The 19,783-nt window shown below is 35.3% G+C and overlaps 1 protein-coding gene across 6 annotated transcripts in view; it reads left to right on the forward strand.

Annotated features, from left to right (window-relative positions):
- LOC110836578 (uncharacterized) overlaps positions 1-19,783 on the forward strand; it is a 43,107-nt gene that overhangs the window by 4,429 nt on the left and 18,895 nt on the right. The window contains exons 1-6 of one of the 6 annotated variants that reach the window (XM_087356802.1): positions 2,633-2,692; positions 4,992-5,111; positions 6,446-7,417; positions 10,371-10,509; positions 15,302-15,466; positions 17,633-17,794. In XM_087356802.1, coding sequence (XP_087212928.1) covers positions 2,648-2,692; positions 4,992-5,111; positions 6,446-7,417; positions 10,371-10,509; positions 15,302-15,466; positions 17,633-17,794 — 1,603 coding nt within the window. In that variant the 5' untranslated portion in view covers positions 2,633-2,647. Of the gene's footprint in view, positions 1-2,632; positions 2,693-4,991; positions 5,112-6,445; positions 7,418-10,370; positions 10,510-15,301; positions 15,467-17,632; positions 17,795-19,783 lie in introns of those variants that run through there. The other 5 variants (XM_087356801.1, XM_022077905.2, XM_087356803.1 and 2 more) reach the window with 5 other exon arrangements.

Below are 19,783 nucleotides of genomic sequence, written 5' to 3' on the forward strand. Positions count from 1 at the left end.
TCAGAGCCAGTTCAGTTTGTAGTATCCTCTCATTTGTATTCCTTAATTTCTTGAATAGTGACCTGGAGGTTCTGAATAATATTGTGTTCATCTATTTTCCCCATTACATGCAGTATCCATCACAGCCTGTTTGATTTATAGTTGCCTTAATGTTGTCATGTGGTGGGTAGAATTTTTTTTATTCTATGTGATCTTTTCTGTGTCCTCTATTTTATTTAGCTCCCTTTTTGTTTTAGTATTACCAAACACCATTTAATTCACTATCCTGATACCAACAGACCACGTAATTGTGTTCTTTATACATTCCTCAGTATGTTAAGAATGGCAAGGGGCATTACGTTTTACTTTGTTGTGTTAAGCATGAAACATTCAGTCTCTTTTAAGTCAGAGCAAGGGATATAGCTTGAATATAAACTAAGTGCAAGAGAAATACAGTTTTGTATGGCTATCTGTGTAGAGGGATGGAAGAGTGCAAGAACATAATTCAGAAGTGGATGGTACTGTGGATGAGTGTTTTTTTTTTTTTTTTTTTTACTTCGTTATGAGTGTACTCTTATTTATTTTTGATGCTTGTCACATTTTGTAGGAATTTATTGACAATTATTATTAAAAGGTAGCTGTTGATGTCGGCCAAAATTCATGAATATGTAGTTAATTATAATCTTTCTTATTAACATTGCTTTTCTTTTGATTATGTTTGTCAGATATATTTCTCCCACATCCTGTACATCTGTCAAACTTCCTCTCTGTATATCAAAATTTGTCTGTACTGGTTCTGAATGTTGAGAAGTGTCTGTAAATCTGTGGATATAATGTATGAAATAAACATAACTTATGGGGGGAATATGATATGAGATTGTGCATATTGTAAATGTTCTGTCAAAATTTCAAGGACACTTTGCCCATCTCACTGGAGTCAGTAAAGAGAAATGTCTCATGACATTATTTAATTAAAAATACCAGAAACTGAATACATGGTCTAAGATTAACCAGTTTCTAAATCAAGTTGTAGAATATAGTTCTTTATTGATTGATGTATTTGTATCTATGTACTTTGACTGTGCATTGTATGTGATATGTTGAATTGAAATCTATTGTAAACTACTACGTACTGAAGTCTGATATTTTAATATCATAAGAATGAAAAGTTCTGATAATTTTGTTCAGAAAAGTGTTAACAAGTAACCAAGACATTATCATAAATGTTCCAGAAAGTTAGTTATTTAGTCACCATGTATCTGTTGATCTTAGCAGTATGTATTGAAATGTTTTCTAACTAATATACGCACACATACTCTTATGTATTTCCATTTTAAAGATGTACTTTGGTTTCCATATTATGAAGCATGAATAAGAGACAAGTGAACTGTTTTTAAATAGTGCAAAATTGGGATAGTATAAAAACATGTTTTTTGGGCAACTGTTAAATAGGGTTCAGCAGTCAGTTCTTTAAGGTCTCTAATTTGAATGTAAAAAACTGCCATGTTTTTGTATTATGTTAAAACGTTTGTGTAAGCAGTTGTTAAGAAGAGGCTAATTTATCATAGACTGTGTTTAAGCTATTTTTTATTTTACTGGGAGAATCTGCAATATTACTGCATAATAATAATGTAAGCATTAAAAAGTTCATGGTGTTTCATTTTTGTGTACTTAGTATAATTTATGTGTTATAAATTACTCGTGTAGGATGTAAATGACTGAAATGTTAATAAGGGCATAAGTTTTTGGATATCTTCAAATAAACTTATGATTGGCCTGATAACATAAGATCATCAAGTCTGGTAGCAAATCAATGTAAAAGGTCATTAAAATACTATATTAATGTAATAAGAGGGAACTTTATAATTGAATTTTATGTAAGGCAGTAGTTGGTGGTTAACCAGTCACGTGATAGTGGGGTTCCTATTAACCGATTAAATGTCCATTACGCTGTACCCTTGTAACATCGTTATAGACCCCCTTCCCCCAACATCGATCGATTTTCAACTTACGCATTCTCAGTACATAAAAGGTAAGACTGGGAATTTTTTCACCCCCATTGTAAAATTCGCAAATTTTACGTTAGAAAACCTTAGACGGGATTCTTTGAAAATCACCATATCTTGTTATTTTCGTGGAAATGACTTTGAAATAACCGGAATTAATGTACGATACTTTCCAAAACCACCTTGACCGGTTGCTTTAAGTATGTAATCTCGCAGCATGTTGACGGTGGCGCTTTCTTTCGGTTAATACTTGAAATAGAGTTTCGCTATGGCAGCTTCCTTGTGACTAATTTATCTGGAAGCGTGGCCCGAATACTCAGGCTGGTAAAAATGTTGCTTTAAATCGTCATGTTCGGTTACGGTGTTAGTTTTATAATTGCAGTTACTATTAACACTTTGTTAATATTTCTATTTTGCTCTTTGGAAGTGTTTATTCATTTGTTCAAGGAAAAAAGGGCACGGTGACGCAGTGTTTTGCGGTATATTAGCATTTCAGCATTCGTGCGACGTACAATACGTAACAAAACCACCTGGAGTGTACTACATGAAGCAGTAACCAAATTTTCACCAATATTGTAAGTTATTTTTGTAGTTTTCCTATTATGTGCATGTGTATTTCGCAAGCTCTGACGTCAGAAACGCCGCCCTAAGTGACTGATGACATGCCAGTCCAACTGGATGGCCTAAATTACATCACAGATCTGGAGGTTGGGTATTAGGCGAAGTGAAATCTCTCAGTAATTTTTATGCCTTAATTTTAATATTGTCCATTACAGGCCATTTTTAGGTCACCGGTAAGACATGGAACAGTTTGACTGACTGGTGGTGAGGGAAGTGGTATTGTACGGAATTTAGTTTAAATTGTGTATACTAAGTTAAAAGTCATAGGAGGTAATTGAGTTGAACAGTATTATACAGTTTATGAAACCGCACCAACAAGCAAAAAAACACCTTCAAATGAGTCCAGTTGAAAATTGTCTGGAAGTGAAAGTTTGTATTGCCATTGCCCACTCACACACATATTTATGTTGTGTGAAAGTAGTGTTATGACAGGAGAATGATGGTGTCCTAAGTTTCTTAAAATAGCCAGTAAACTCTTTTATAATCTCTGTCTGCCATGCATAACTTGGTGGTATTCTCATCTGAACCTTTTGTGACTTCAACCTTGTTAGCTGTGTTAACCTTGTTACCATCCTGCATTATCCAAGGCCAAGAGATTCATAGGCAGTTTATCCAAGGGGCTACCAATGAAGAGCTTACCTTAGTTTGCTATCAGTTTCCTCACGAATGTAATTGGAAACTGTAGCATAACTATGGGAATTGCTACAAGACTGTGCATTAATGTTGCTAGTACGTTTGGTGCAAACCTCTATTGTAGCAACCATTATTATGCAACATTCTTTCGACACAAATGGATTGCAGCTAAACCACACTTGCAGCATATCATCTGACCTTGAGCTGTAGTATGATGAGCCTTAGCAGTGTTGTCAATCATGCAGTGAAAGTATTCCATTATTGCCCTTGTTAATATGCCTTATAAATGTTCAGATCACAAGCTATGATATTGATTCTTTAATTGGAACCGTTAAAAACCCATCAGATTTTTAAATTTGTGTACTGATTATGATAGAAAGATAAATTAAGAGCCATGAATAATATTGTCAGTAACTGCAGTGTGGCTTATGATGTAATTGGTTAAAATAATATAATTATTTCATGTCTACTTTAGTACTGAAAATGAAACATCCACAGCATGGCATCAGTTGCCAGTGTGAATAGTGACCTGAGCATGAACTTTGTTTTTGATGTCGTGGTTTAAACATTTTCCAAAAACTTGATTTTGAAGTATTAATTTTTTGTGCTATGGGAAGTGAATTTATGTGGCTGTATTCAAGTATTGGTTGGTATTTGTTGTTTCATGGGTATTTTTAGTTTAAGGTTTGTGTGAAATTTGAGTTTTATTTGGCTTTGTGGCATGACTGTGAAACTATTCTGCAGGCAGGAACCTACTGTCCTCCATTCTTTTTATCTTAGGCAGTTACAATCACTTATAATCCATATAAGGTGTCCTTATAACCTGCAGATTATTTTTTATGTAAGTACTGTTTCATAGAACATTTGTAGCCATATACATTTTATCTCTCACTTAAAGTCCCTGGAGTCATCACGCATGTTTATTAATCATCTAAGGTAATTATGGAAAAAAATTAATGTTTGAAAAATGTTGATATTTTTTAATTCTTATTATAATAATAATAATAATGGATTCTTCTAGGGCTACCAGTCATGTCTGATGGTTGAAAGGTGAAAAGGTGTTTTTACCTTTTCAGCCACCTGAAGAATTCATTATACTTTGTTGCTATGAAAGCTTCAGATTATACTTGCTTATTATGAAGTTTCAAGATCACACATTGCTTGATGTTACTGCCCCACTTCACACATTTATCATGATGAAACCACTTGGGGCAGAGAACTGATAAACAAGGCACAGTTACCGGTACCTTTAGCTTTGTATTTCTGCTGCTGTAATATGAGAGACTGCAGTGTTTGGTAGAAATATTGATGTGTGGCTTGGTGACAAGTTGGGGGTGGGTTAATATTTGAGATACGTACTTTCAAAGGGACTGGAAGTGACTGGCGAAAATGGTTGCACCAGAATGGAAACTGAATGCAGTAGTAAATATACATACTTTAATTTAGAAAATAATGTCCAAGAAGAATGTATAGTTCAAGTGTGCCAATATGAAACAGTGCCACACCAGTTTAATTTTGTAGTATGTGTAGTGGAGAGAAATATGTTCTGATTTTAATGGAGACATATATGTGTTTGAGAATCCCTTAGTCAAAATTTTCTTTTTGGAATGTCATGTATGTACTCAGAGATTGTATATAGTGCCTTCTTTTCGACTTGTTTTTTTGCATTATTGTGAGTCATGAGTCAAGAATAGCTGAATTTTTGGACTGGTTTCATTCTTCTTGAATAAGAAATTATATTTGGTTTTTCAGCCAGAAGATAAGAACCCTGATGTGTCCAACTTGGATGATGGTCAGTTGAAAGCACTGCTGGATGAGGCAATAACATACAAGCGCCCTAAAGATCGTGAGGGAAAGAGTGACTTGTTCAGGGTGAGTGACTCAAGTTGTTTTGAGTTGTTGGGAACTGTAGTCATGTTTTTTTGGCTTCTGCATTCTGGTTTCAGATTTTGGCTAGACATTGTTTGTGAAGTTACTTTCAGTCTAGGTGGATTATTAATTGGCTTAGTTTGAAGACATGTAGGTCTTTGAATGAAGTGGTTGCTATTGTTGTTATTTCTCTGGAACTGGGCCTCTGACAGACCCTTTTCCCATTCCCCACATGATGATGCTTGAGTGATTATGGAGTGGTGATGGAATGATATTAGCATGGGAAAACTGAAGAACTTGGAAAACAAGGCCCATTGCCACTTTTTCCACCACAAATACTACATAGACTGACCCTGGCCTGGTCACATATGTGTGAATGGGGTGGGCATCAAAATGACCCCTGCACTATGACCATTAGCTGATCGCTCAGCCTGGTCCTGAATGCAGGTGTCCTGCTATGAGAAGCTGGTGACTAACCACCTGACCTTTTGCACAGCCTTCAGTAAAGTGGAACTGTGGTATTTTATTTTTTCAGAATGGTGAAACAGTTTCAGGACTGATTTCTTTTTTTTTTTTTTGGGGGGGGGGGTGTTTCTCCTATTGTATAGTTAGTTACACAGTACACAGTCATTTCAGCAGTCCTGTCATTTGTTAAAGTGTCTCTGACAGTCAGTCTGGAGTTGTGATCATTTTGTGTAGCAGTTATGCATTTTGGGGCCATCTTTTTATTTTAAGCTTCAGGATCTGAGATAGTCACTTGTTTCACAACTCCATCTGATATGGTGGGTGAGGACCTAGCATAATGTTGTGCCAAGAATTCCCTTATGGAAGGAGAGTGCAAACTGAGATGGTCATTTTTATTAACTGTAACAAATTTTTTCATAATGCGTCATTTCTGCCACTTGGGTTAAAATCATGTGTTATAGGAGATGCCAGCCAGACTACATGGCTCTATAACCCAGAAGGAAACATCATTCTTAGCCTGATGTTTTTAGTTCAGATACCTTAAAAAAATATAGACTGTTTTAGGTTCTAAATCATAGTGTTGAGTTGGTCTTCCACATTTTCAAACATTTGCACCAGAAACTGATGGGTGACCTTCAGGAGTTGAGTATTGTTGCTGGCAGTCTGTTGTTCATGTTTCCTTTTTACATACTAGAACATTTTTTTGTATTCTCTTACGTAATTAGTTTGTTCCATTATATAGTGGTTTTCCATAACACTCATGGAAGATCAATAATGACAGTTTTAGAAAGTTAAGTTTATATGAAAGAAGAATTTTATAGATGCAACTTTAGAATATAACATGTCGGATTTTGTGTTTTGAAATGTTGCAGGAACTGCTGCAGGAAGCTGAAGCAGATGAAAGTGAGTGTGGGGATGGTCATAGGGGTGGGGCTGGGGCCATTCCAGAGCAAGTAGTTCCAGTGAGCAGCTCCCGCTATTATAGTAATAGCAACAGACGGCGCGGGCGTCGAGATTCAGCAGTATCAGAACGTCAGACTCGTGGAGGCTCTCTACAAAACCTAGTTCATGCCTTTAACTCTGAGTTTGACACTTCAGGGTTTGGTTACTTCAGTCAGTCAAGTGGGCACTCTGGTGGTGTCGGTAGGAGGAAATCAAAACGTATTAACAGTGGGCGTGACTACAGTGTAAGTGTGAGTGCCCGACAGCGAGAAGGTGGTTCATTGCCCAGTAATGTAAATGTGGGTGGGGCTGGAGGAGGAATGCTCACATTGAGTGGGCTTGAATTCCCTCCCACTGCTCCTCTCTCTTCAGCAGCGACTGCTGCCCTACTTTTTGATGACACTCGAGGCTTTGTAAGTAAGCAAAATAAACAGCGAAGGGAACTGGGACATACGTTGTCAGCGAATGAATTTACAACCGCAATGCCAGTTCACTCTTCAACAAATGTTTCTTATCAAGCTGGAGGTGAGACTCCAAACAATGTGTCAAAAGCTGATTTCATGGTTGTTGATCTTAGGGACTTGAGTAAGAATGTACAGGAGACAAAGACCAGTGGTGTGGTGGTGGGGGAGAGTGCGATGGAGGGTGCGGGTGGCATAGCGAGTCTAAGTGGCGGTGAGGGTGGGAAGTTGCTTGGTGGTGACTTATGCAGTGATGTTATGGATCAGGAAGTAGGCACTGAGTTGGAGGTGATCCAGAGGAGCGAGGCAACTCGAGTTCCTAACTACACCAGTCGTGCCACATTAGAGGTTGGCCTTGGTGACTGCAGTGCCAAGAATAAGAATGTGATGGATGGTGGGGATGTTGACACCACTGTTGCATTTCCACTGGGAATCATACAGGTATGTTTAGTGACAGAAAAATTTTCTTTTACATCTTTATGGATTACTGATTGTGTTAACCTTGTAGATTGTATTACTTAGATACCTGTTCAGAAGATGTTGAATGATCATTCAAATGTCTTGGTTATAAATGTGTGAATGAAAATTAAATGTATTAATAAAAGTATGGTTTATTTAATCAAGGAAAATCTTATAAGAACTTAGTGAGAATAAAAGTGCATTTGTTTTCTAACTTCACTGAAAATTGAAGGGCTGTTTAGTCTGAGTTGCTGATAGTGATGTCATTAAATAAGCTTCAAAGCAAAAATAAACATTATCTAACGAATGTATGAAAATATGCATTTATCATGTTGGTATTGAAGTTCTGCCAGATAGTTATTGAAAATGTTGATTGAGGTCACTGAAGTTAACCTAGTGTTAGGTTGTACCATATTTATGTTACAGTTTGTACTTATAATTTGTCTGCTTCAATTTAAAATATATACATGTACACAAAAAAGAATATGCTTTAAAATTTGTATAAGGTTTTGTTTCTTTGAAAGTAAAATTAGTGTCAGTTCTGAAAATAATAATTATAAGCTGAGAATTTGAAGTGATGTGCAATGGTATCAGTGCTATTGAAACTTTAGTTTCTGCTTCAAACATTTCATATACGCTATGTATGATATATATGTGTGTGTGTAAAAGGAATCTTTGATCGATCCACCCTTCCAACTCTCTTTTTTGGTGGGGAAGATCAGAGATGTGCACTTTTGCCTCTCAGTAGAGAAGGCCAGTGATTATGTCACACTGTCACTAGAAATTGTCTTGTAACTTATCTTATCTTGAAGTGGATTCTATTCTGTAGGTTGTAAACTTCATTTTGTAAATTAAGTTCGGTTTTTTAATTGTTGTTTACTCTGATATACGTGGGTGTTATATAAGTTTGTAACTTCATGGCAAATATATCTCAGCAACTTTATTAGGAAAGCAGTTTGAAAACTGCATGCATTTTACTCCCAATTATTTATGTTTGGATTGTTTGGTTTATTCAAATTTTGTCATTGCCTTTTTATTTGTTTATTTTTATTGATTTTAGGAATTGTAACTCAAAACTTTGCATTTTTTTACACATTTGTGGATTGAACCTTTTTCACTTTTCCACCTTGTCTAATGTGTATTTTTAAAAGTCCAGTTGCATCTCTCTTCTCATTCTTTTACTGACATTTTTACAATTGACAAAAATATAGTTTTCATTGTAACCAATTATTTATCTTATGAATATCTGTTTCAAAAAACTGCCTTCAGAAATTGTCTTAGGACAGTTGTGGTTTTAATGAAACAAAATACTAGTTATGGGTTTGATGAATAACCCTCCTTTTCTCAAGTCCAGGGATATGAGAATTATGTTTTGTAACATTCTTTTCTAGCGCATGATCTCTGCACCAGCTGAAGTTTTGAGTAACATTGATAATTTTTTCAGTATTGCTTCTTATCTTTGATAATGTTGCAGTACTGTTACGTGATCTCATATATTTATTTGCCCCCTTGCAGTAAGTGTAAGCAGTATTATGTTTGTTACCTCTTGTTTTACTTCCTCAGGATTGTCATCAAATAGACATTTCTTGGCATTTTGAAGTTCAAGTCAAGACAAGAGAGGCAACTGATTGTATCTTTATAATTTTCTGTACTAGGAGGTGGAATTTCCCAAACTATCTCATACACACAAACTTTTGCATAAGGACATGAAAGCTAGTGATCAGACTGGCAAGACATTCTGGAATGGTGTTATGTAGTAACAACTTTAATTTTAGATGTGACGTGTTGATTAACCAACTGTTCTTCTTTTATCCTTTGTTGTGAATGAAGGAAGGAAGGATGAAAATAAATAAAGATTTAAAAAAATAATTACAAATTTTGGCCTCCGAAGCTATAACAGACATAGTCGTTTAAGAAAGATCTCATTTGGAATTTAACCCTGGTCACCTATGCTGTAAGGAAAGCACACTAACTGAGGTTTTGCAGATAATGAGACAATGTAAGTGTGTCCCTTTTACAAGACATGAAGTAAAGCTAAAGAAAGTGGAACATAAAATTATGTATTTTCAAAGAAATGGTAAAGGGTTGACACCTAATATTTTGATGGTAATTCAGAGCAGGGTTTACTGTCATACCAAAAAACCAAAGCTGAATCGGAGGTTATCAGTGGACTGTGTCCAGTTGTTAGTGGCAGTCAAATTTGTGTTTTAATGGTAGACTAAATGGCATCGGGCTCATTATATTTTTGCCAAAAAGACAACAACTTTGATTTACAGTAAGTGAAAAATAAACTTGCTGGCAGAATGATCTTATGCTGTTTTAAAGTTACTCTGCATAATAGGTTCCTAGAATATTAATTTCAAGTGATTTTGAAGTTCTTGGTGTTTGTTGAACAATCATAGAATGAAATTGATTGGAGGAAGGTATCAGAGGAGATGCTGAAAATGGAATTGTAAGAAGGAGAATATTAACTTCATTAATTGCAACATTTTTAATTAATTACCGTTATGAGCTAAGCCTGTGGCTGAGGTGGTACAGGCAAGTACATGCAGAATTTTGGTAGAAATTGTCTGAAAATGTCCAGTTGGAAGTTTGAGAAAGAGACAGGATAGCATTAATGGAGGTGGACTACATTTCTCAGGATCATGTCCAGTGGCAGATTTTGCATTGGAATGTTCAGCCAACAGTTTTTGTTGACACAGTGATGGCCAGTCACTGTTTAATCAACCAAACAGTAAAATGAGGATGGATTAATTAATTATATCCCACTTGGCAGTTGTGGGTTAAGTATCGTAATAATTGCATTAGAACCTTTAGTGTTGTATTAGTGGTAATAATTTTTTGTTTTTTTCCTTTGTTGGTGGATTTGCTGTCACATGTGGTTCTTCATATAAGTTTTTATTTATTTCCTTATTGGTGAAAAATATGCTTGCAGTGTGAGAAGAGTGGTGGTGTAGTGAATGGTGTGGAGCAGAGTCCCCTGCAACTTCCATCTTCATACAACTCAGTGAAGTGTATTGTGGGATCAACCAGTAACAGTAACCGTGAGGACAGGAGTAGCAGTGCCACCAAAGGTTAGTACCAACCATGTTTTTGATCATAATTATTTATCTCACCATATTGTGATTGTTTTACAGGCAGTAATTGTGTGTTGTATATGCCTAGACATAAGACATGTCATAAATATGTGGAATGCTCCTTTTTTAATGCCGTCCCAAGAAGGGTATGTTTGGCCATTTTGTTCTTCACAGATCGAACTGATATACTCCATAGCAAGTCACTGTTATGTTTTATTGTATTTTGTTAAATTATCGTATTAGCCTCTGTCTAAATAAATACGTAATAATAAAGTGGTGATTGTTGCGCTAGTTTATTATTTCATGTAAGATAAAAGTTGCTTGAATTAACAAAACTAGCACAATTTTGGGTTGTTTGTACTGATGAATTGAAAGAACTGTGTTGGTGATGGTACAAAAGTTTCTCATAAAACCCTCATTAAACATAATCGCAGCACCATAATCCATATTCTTTGCTTTGGACTTCAAGATTTTTTCCATGAACACTTCAAGTATTTGTAGGTGGTGTTGAACTCAAAGTCGAAAAACATGTGCGTGTTAGCTTTGCCATGCCTACCTATCCACATGTAATAGTTCAGGAACTGCTGAATGGTTTGTCCTGAAGGTGATTTTGGAACTTGCTACTAAAAGTTGTGAACTTTTTGATTTTAGTTAAAGATTGGATATCTTTACTGACTTAGCTTTGTACATATACATATGTTTTGCAATTTATTTGGATTTAATAGCATTGAAATAATTTGCACTGATGTCCTCACATTTATTTATTTATTCCCACAACTTGTATTGGTATTCAGTTTTTTGCCATCAAGCAAATCTGTTTATCATGTGGTCAGAAACTACATTTCTTCAAAGATACATCTTAATATCCAGGTACAACTTTGATTTAATTCATATCCATAACTTCATTAACAGATATGACTTATACTCATAAAGAACTTTGCATTAAATTTGAAGAATGCCTACTTCCATTCATTTCAGAATCATTTATCTGTCTGTCTTCTTAAGCAATTGACATTGTAATATACAGTATAAGACAATGACTTTGGCTTTTGTTTTACATGTGAGTGAAACTTGGTCTCTTGCTGTAAGGTAAGGACATAGATTGAAGGTATTTTGGAATGGTGTTGTGAAAAGTATTTTATTAAAGATAGGGGTACAGGAGGTTGGAGAAAGTTGTGTGTTGAGGAATTTTCATAATTTATACTCCTTAAAAAACACTGTGATCATCAAATAAAGGAGGATGAGATTAGCAAGACATACAGCACGTGTTTGGATGAGAAGTGAGTACAAAATTTAAGTCAGAAAACCTGAAAGGGAAAGACCACTTGGGAGATCAAGGCATAAATCGGATGTTAATATTGAAACAGCTTTTAAGCTGTGGATGTGGACTGGATTCTTCTGGCTCAGTATGTGTTCCACTCATTAGCTCCTGTGAAGTTAGTAATTAACCTTCAGGTTCCATAAAGGGCAAGGAATTTCTTAATCAGCTGGACACCTATTGTCTTCTGAAAGACTCAGCTCCTTGGACTTAAGTTTTGACCTAATGTTGGAATAAAATTTATATGAATGCCAGCTGAAAGTAAAATCGGTGAAGCAAAGTGACATTTTGTAGTGAACGGGTCAGTGATACACAATGTCCAAATTGTCTTGTATTGTGTATTTTAGAATTGTATTAAGGTAAAGGAGGACATTTGGAAGTTTGAAAAATAACACGTTGATGTCATTTAAAACTTACATTTCCTAACTAGGGTGTACGGGAATGACATTTTTAAAGTATTCATTATGTTACAACTCATGACCATCACAAGAATTTCTAATAATACTTGGTGTTTTTGAGTTGCCTTTTTTATGTTTATATACTTGGTTTTATTAACAGAGTCTGAAGCTGTGTGGAGTGATGGCTGAGATAACATACTATTACAGCATAGAGAATACAAATTTATATCTATCTTAATTATACTAAATCACAAATGTGTATTAGGAAAATTGTGTTCTTGTTGTATTGAATTAAAAAATAATTTTATGTATGAAAACAGTTGGTAGGGAACAAAAATGTTTCATGAAAGGAAAGGTATGTTTTCTCATTGACTGTCCACATCCACATTTGCACAGTGTTTTCTTAAAATGATAATTATGTAATAACATGTGTTAACATTTGCGCATGAAACATTTTCCATTCTCATCCTCATGTCAATTCTTGATCTTTTTAAAAAATAAATTTCGTACGTTACATTATCACTCCCGTTGAGCTTGTATTCTGTGTAATAATCTGCAGTTTGTTGTAGTGAGTAATTTGGTGCTAATACGTAGAAAACTGTGATTAGTAGTTTGTAGTGTTGGGGTCATTAGTTGTGGTGTGTTTTTATTTTGAATTAACTTTATTCGGTTCTCTATATTGCATGTTGTGTATGTAAAACTCAGTCTGTAACAAACATAAACTGACTTACAAGATTATTTCTAATTTGTTTTTATTTATATAGCACAATCTGCAATAGATACAAACTGACTTCAGAGATCATTCTGACAATAGCTTGATTATAATTTAATACATAGCAATGTACACCCCATCCGTTCCATCCCTACCCCTCAAGGGTTGTGGGAATCAACAGTCTGTATGTAACTCCAGCAAAATGCATCTTCTGAAATGAGATTCCTGAGATTAGTGGCAGATGGCAGAAAAATTGGTGAAAAGAATAACATAAATAAGAGGTGGGAGCTAAATAAATTCAGCCAAAAGAATACCAGTGGATCTACTTGAAATTATTTGAGTGCCAACTTAATGAATTCTTCAGAAGCCATTTGAATACTATCCTAAAGGAAGAAGAGAGGTCAACCACTGAAGAGAAGGGAAGATCAGTTCATCTAATCCAGTTATCAGAACAGGTCAGAAGGCCTAAACCCTGCAGCTGATGATGGTTTTCACCAGTCTTGAAATGATGCCTAAATTATACCTTAAACTTCGTTACATATTTAGATGAGTATTATCTCTTAAGTTTTCAGTTATAATGTAAATTGTATTTTCACTTTGCAGTGGGTTTTTTTATGTGTGGCCAAGTACATATGTGCTATGCCATAGTATAGGTGGTTTGTCACCAGTTTCCCACCGCAGAGACCTGTACTTGCTCTCAGATCAGTCCATGTGGTGGACAGAGTGGCACTGGGACAGGTTTTTGTCTGAGTCTTTCAGTTTTTCCCTGTCAGTTTAATTTTGCTTCTGCTCCATATTCACTTGTATCATCTGGGAGATGGACAGTGGGATAATGAACATAAGGGTACAGAATGTGAGTTGCTTTGAAATTTGTTTTATTTATATTTTTTATGGGCTATGTTTTCTAATGCTTATCGTTCACAATTTTAAAGCCTCCACCTTGATACTTATGAACAAATTAAAATTCTGTCTGATACATAGGTCAACTGTATTACCTAACATGTGGGTTCTATGCAGTTCTTAGTTGGGAACCTGAAGCACTAAACTTATATACTTTCATTACAAATCTACAGTAGTGACAGTCTACTGGAGGCATGTGTTTGAATACTACAGTAATGAAGGTTAATTTTGAGAAATTGTATTATTTTGAAGCTGTTTGATATTCGTAAAAATCAATCATCTGAATAATTTGCTTTGGCTGTTTTTATTTTGTGGAGAGCCTGCCCATATTTCCCCGAAGAGGCTGAATATTTCATTGCTGGTGTAGTATGTATGACCTATCAGTTACAGGAGTGAACTTTTTTGTATTGAGCATTATTACAGTTTATTACAGCATTGTCTTTGCAAATCACATTGAAATGCAAAATTTATCAAGTAAATTAAATTTGAAAACATCTGTATGGAGACATTAACCAGATTCCTGCCAAATGCACCAACACAGTAGTCTGCCAGACACCACCATAGTCTCGTTTTAATTTTTTGCTACCAGTGCTGCTACTGTCAGAATTTAATTTAAATTTTTCACACAATGCAGAAACAGTGTTCTTATGCAGGTGAGCATGATGAACACTGGCTGTTTTATTAGGAGTAGATTCTATGTGAATCTTTCAGTTTACTATGTACTGAATCCCTTTGTTGTATATTACTGTGCCCAGGCTTTGAATATTTTTGGAGTATTATTTTCACTTTGCGTGTGTGTGAAGAAGTCCTGAAAATACTGTTTGCTTCTGAATATTGTTTCCGTCCTCTTTCTTTTATAATTTTTAAAAGACAATATTAATCAAAATAAACAAAAAAAATTGCTCATGAATAAACAGCAGACAGCTAATACAGAATCAAACATCAACCTTCAGTCTTACTGTCTACTGAGTATTGGATTGTACTGTGTCCAGTTCATGTGACATATTCCATGAGTCCCATTGGAGGGTGTGCCTAGAACATTTCAATTCTAAAGCAGATTGAAAATTGGCAGCTAGTATAGATTAATAACATTTATGTACAGAAATGTATCCTGTAAGAAAGAATGTGTGAGTTATGTTATAAAATACACTGGAAATAGTGAATACCCTTAGTTTAAAAAGAACAATCCATTTCTTGAGCAGAAAATTGTCGAAGATATGTTGTTAAGCAACCACATAAAAAATAAAATAAAATGTGACTTGATCAGCTCAGAATTATTTGTCTTTGTCTGTTAGGAAGACAGTGACATGGAGTATTAGTAAATTGTGTCTGTTCACAATTTTTATTGCTATATTGAAGAGCTTTTTGTAACAAAGTGAAAAGAGATGAGGAGTTACACAACTTTCCCCTTAAAGAAAAAGAATAAAAAGAAACATTGATGCTACCTATGCGATTGTACAGGGAGCGATGTTGTCATGAAGCAGCCCCCTGGTAGCAACAGTGGAGCAGAAGTATCCAAGACTGCAGCAGCAGCAGGTAGTTTGCTGCACAGCATGCCTCCCAAGCAGCATGTGAGCTATCTGTCAATACCTCCTACCAGGTGGATAGCAACTTCACTTGGCTCAGGTGCGTTCTCACAGACGTGAAAGCCGACAGTGGGAGGCATCCATCCATCCATCCATCCATCTCTTGATTTTGTTGTCCCATCTGTTCCTATTTTGCCCTCTCCTGAGGTGAGGACACGTTGCAATGCAAGCTGCTGCTTTGCTTCTCTTGGCTCTTGGATGTGTCTGTTTTGTGTAACAGGTTTCCTGTCATAACTGTTTGAAGTCAGAATTGGGGATTGGTCAGGATAAAGAGCGATCTGTTGTGGCATGTTTCACTGTTACGAAGATTTGAATTTCCTTTGACAAATATTTTGACGGTACACAAGGGGTTAATTTAAACATTTTTATAAGGATCAAGAAGATGTGACTAGTAGACATTACCTCTCCAGCTTCAGGGATTTGTTAACACACATACATAGAATTAAGATTTGATGTGAACATTATTTTTTAAAAAGCTTTGTAATATGGAAAGAAATTAATTCCTATAATATTATGTCTGTGATGTAAATGCTATATTATCGTCTGGTTTGATATGCTGTAGCAAATTGGTGATTACTCTGAATAGTGATGGAAGCACATTAAGAACAGTCAGTACCTTCTATTGGTTGTGTGGCATTTGTGCTGATGTATGAGATTATAAATAGTAGCAGAAGAATATTAGTGCAAGAACTAAATGAAACTTGAAGAATTTTGGTGTTCATAATTGTACAACCATATCACAACAGATTCAGCAAATTTTGCAAGGATTTGTCAGCAGGTCTGAATCTGTCATTTCAGGAGGAGTACAATCTGTATTGAAGTATTGGCTTGACATTTTGTTTCTAGAAGGCGAATTCTCCAGTAAAGAAAAGTGGCACTAATCTTCATTTCCACCAAAGAAATGTGTAACTGCAGTAGCCACTCCACTGATAAATTCTTGAGGTGTAGTGTTCATGAGGTGTTTGTATCACCTTAAAAGTTCCTTTGCCAGTATGACAAATAAGAAAGCTTCTGAGAAATGGGACTTTTCTGAAAAAGGAAGTTCTTGATAATTACAAAGGTGTCTCTCCTGCAAGATTTTTTGGGCAATTTGGCAACATTTGAACACCACTCATATATCAGATGAAGATGTTTACATTGTTGTGCATTGTACAGCGTGTCCACTGATGAAGTTGAATGCACTTGTTACTTAATGGCTACCTGCAGGAATTATTGACTTGTTACCAAGCACTCAGCATCTGCTACCAAAATTATTCAGACAGTGGTGTAACTGTGTATGACATGTTAATTAATAGTTATTTATGTGACTAGGTTCATTATACTGTTGAACAGCATGATTTTCTGAATGAGTCATGTGAAATTTAATATTGCTATAAAGTTCTGTTCATTCACAAAATTCCTCTTGCTGTGTGATGCATAATGGATGCTAAACAAATTGTTGGGTCCGTACTCTGCAGAAACAGTTCTGATTGGTATGGAGACTAATATTTACAGATTTCTTCACGCAGCTTACAGATGAGGAACCATCATGCTCATTTTAGCAGGATTCAGCAACTGCCCACACCTCAGACAATTCTCTGAAGGCTGTGGAAAGGATATTTTTTGACAGAATAACAATATGTAATGGTTTATGGTCAGCACGGTCTTACCCCATGTCACTTTTATTTGTGGGGTAATTTGAAAGACAAAGCCTGCGGATGGAGGAATAGTAAAAGGAAAACTTATGAAGAAGTGTCTTGTGTGCATTTAAACTTCTTTAATTGCATAGAGAGAGAGTGCTTGTGCAGGAACAGGTTTTTCAGGACGTCTTATGACATAGGTAAGTTGATTTTTACTGTTTTTAGGAGCATTACTTGACTCATGCCAGGAAAATCTTGTAGTGCTTGGCAGTGAGTCATGTTGTTCCTACTTGGAGCTGGGAAGTATCAGTTGCATTTAACTTTGTCATTGGATGCACTGTAATTGTATCCTGTAGTTTTGATTATCTGGTAATGGTAGTAGGAGTTTGGGTTATCACCAGTTGTGCTTGCACACATTGCATCCATAGTTGAAAGAAGCTTATATAATGATCTGCTTGTGTTACAGTATGAAGTGCCTCTCCTTTATTTTTCTCTTTCATTTTCTCTTCCACTAATACGATGTATTGCATTAATTTGGCCACTATTCCTCAGTAACCTGACCCTTGAAAATTTCCTGGTCTATTCAGGTGATGATGATAAGCAAGTGGAGAACAAAAAGCACCATGGCGGGAGGAAGCAGCTCGATGGAGGTAGTAGTGTGATTGAAACCCAAGACAACCATATGTATGGGAGTGTCCCGTTAACACATTGGAGGAATTTTTGTGGGTTTACATTTATGGACCTTAGTGGTGAGTGATTGATTGATTGATTATAGGGAAAAGAAAGAAAGTGGAGTTTAGTGATGGGGAGGTGGTTTGTTTTTCTGTTTTTCAACAAAATTATTGATAGTGTTCTGTTTTTCCCTTCATCCTCTTCCTGCACACACATTCACAAATGCACATGTGCTTAGGCCTTTATTACTGCTTATAAGTAGGTTCAGAAGTGGCCATTTAGTTCACAGTTTATCAACTTGATTGGAGTTTTTGAAAATTATGTGAAGGGACAACAGCATGCAGTGCTAGGATCCTTTCAGTGAAGTCCCTACGTAATTGGTTCGCAGGGCCTGAATAATGTACGAGGAAAACTGTAACAAACTATGTGGGCTAGTGCTCCAGTTCTGTTTTTGTTATCATGTTGCTGTACCATTAATCAGTAGATCAAAAAGACCAAAGTGTAAATGCTTCACATTTATGTAACATAAGAAATATCAGTTTGTATTATTTTTAAGTTTGAGGATATTAAACTAATTATGTTTTGCTTTTGGTGGGGGCCTTTCTTGGTGCTTGGAATATTTTAATTATCTTCCTGCATATTATGGGTGTTACCACATAATCTGAGAACAATTATTTCCTTTCTTTTAAGTATCTGAAAGTTTCATCTCTCACCTTTACATAAGTTTTTTTCTCATATTTGAAATTGTCATTTGTCTTATATATACATTGTGTCCTGAAAAGATATATACGCTTGAGGTTAATATTTGGAATTATAATCTGTATTCATCATTTTGGGAAACATACCCCACCCCACGCATTGCCTCTGTCATTTTTGTCTTTTGTAGAAAATATATTTTTGTAGCTGTTCTTATTTGTGTCAGTCATGATTCATGATTTTCATTTTCTTTTCAAAACGAACTTATATAATCCCATGGTTATATTTAAGGTTTAAGGTGTTTTGGTGACACAAGATAATTGCATGTACATGAAATAAATATGCAGTTACAAATATTAGTATTATGTATCATCTACTAGCCTCTTCACCTTGAATTGTCACCAGTACAGGACACATTGTTAGACTTAAAAACAATAGGTGTGTGGTTCATATGTCCTAGTGATATGTTATTCGTTTAAAAACTAATTTCCAAAATCCTTTATTATTTTATATTTTTTCATGACTGAACAAAATTCAGTATGTGGGAAACCTAATGGCTAGTCCTGTTCAATTTTTTGTATGCAAAATTTGTTTTAAATTCCATGTTATTGGCAATACTATGGTGTCCCACTGTTGATTTGTGATTTTCAAGGCAGTGGTGTCTCGGGATAGTTCCCTTTATAATAATCATCGCATTGTTGTACTTGAGTGTTGAACATTAAATATAATTAGGTAGTGATTGGAAACTGTTTTGTCTGATTTCAGACTCTAAATTATTCAGTAACTATTGTTGTGGAAACCATTTGTTTTTGTCATTTTTTTCTTTTATTTCTTTCTAACATACTGTTCATGTGATGCGAAATGCAATGGTGCATATGGTTATTCATTTGCATGCTTATGTATTGTTGCATTGTGGTGGCGGTGCAGTTGTGTAGTGGATTTGTGCTAGTAGTTATGACAACAATGACACACAGTGATATTGATTTTTTCTGTTATTTTTCTTTTATCAGTGCATTCATAAAATGAACATCATTTGGATGATGGGTATAATAATGTTGGTACATGTACTGCCAAATCATTTAAATAAATAACAGTTCAGGGCCACAAAACAGTTCGGTTATCAAGTTTATGGTTTAAGTTTCTGCAACACTTGAATGTTTAAATTGAAATGTTTTAGTGTTTAATGTTGTTTATAATTTTGTTTAAATTAACAAAAAAAGGAGTAATTAACTGCATGAAAAGTGCTTTTATTGGAAGATGTCATTAGTAGCAGGTAAATTTTAACATTAAATTGTTATATTTCTTTGTGACGATTCACATCTTTGCATAGTAACTGGGCAGACAGATTTACTTGGGAAAATTGTGGTCCT

The sequence above is a fragment of the Zootermopsis nevadensis genome, unplaced genomic scaffold (assembly GCF_977971745.1).
Source record: "Zootermopsis nevadensis isolate Lab colony 2312 unplaced genomic scaffold, Znev_1.0 Znev_ptg000028l, whole genome shotgun sequence".
NCBI classification, from domain to species: Eukaryota; Metazoa; Arthropoda; class Insecta; order Blattodea; family Termopsidae; genus Zootermopsis; species Zootermopsis nevadensis.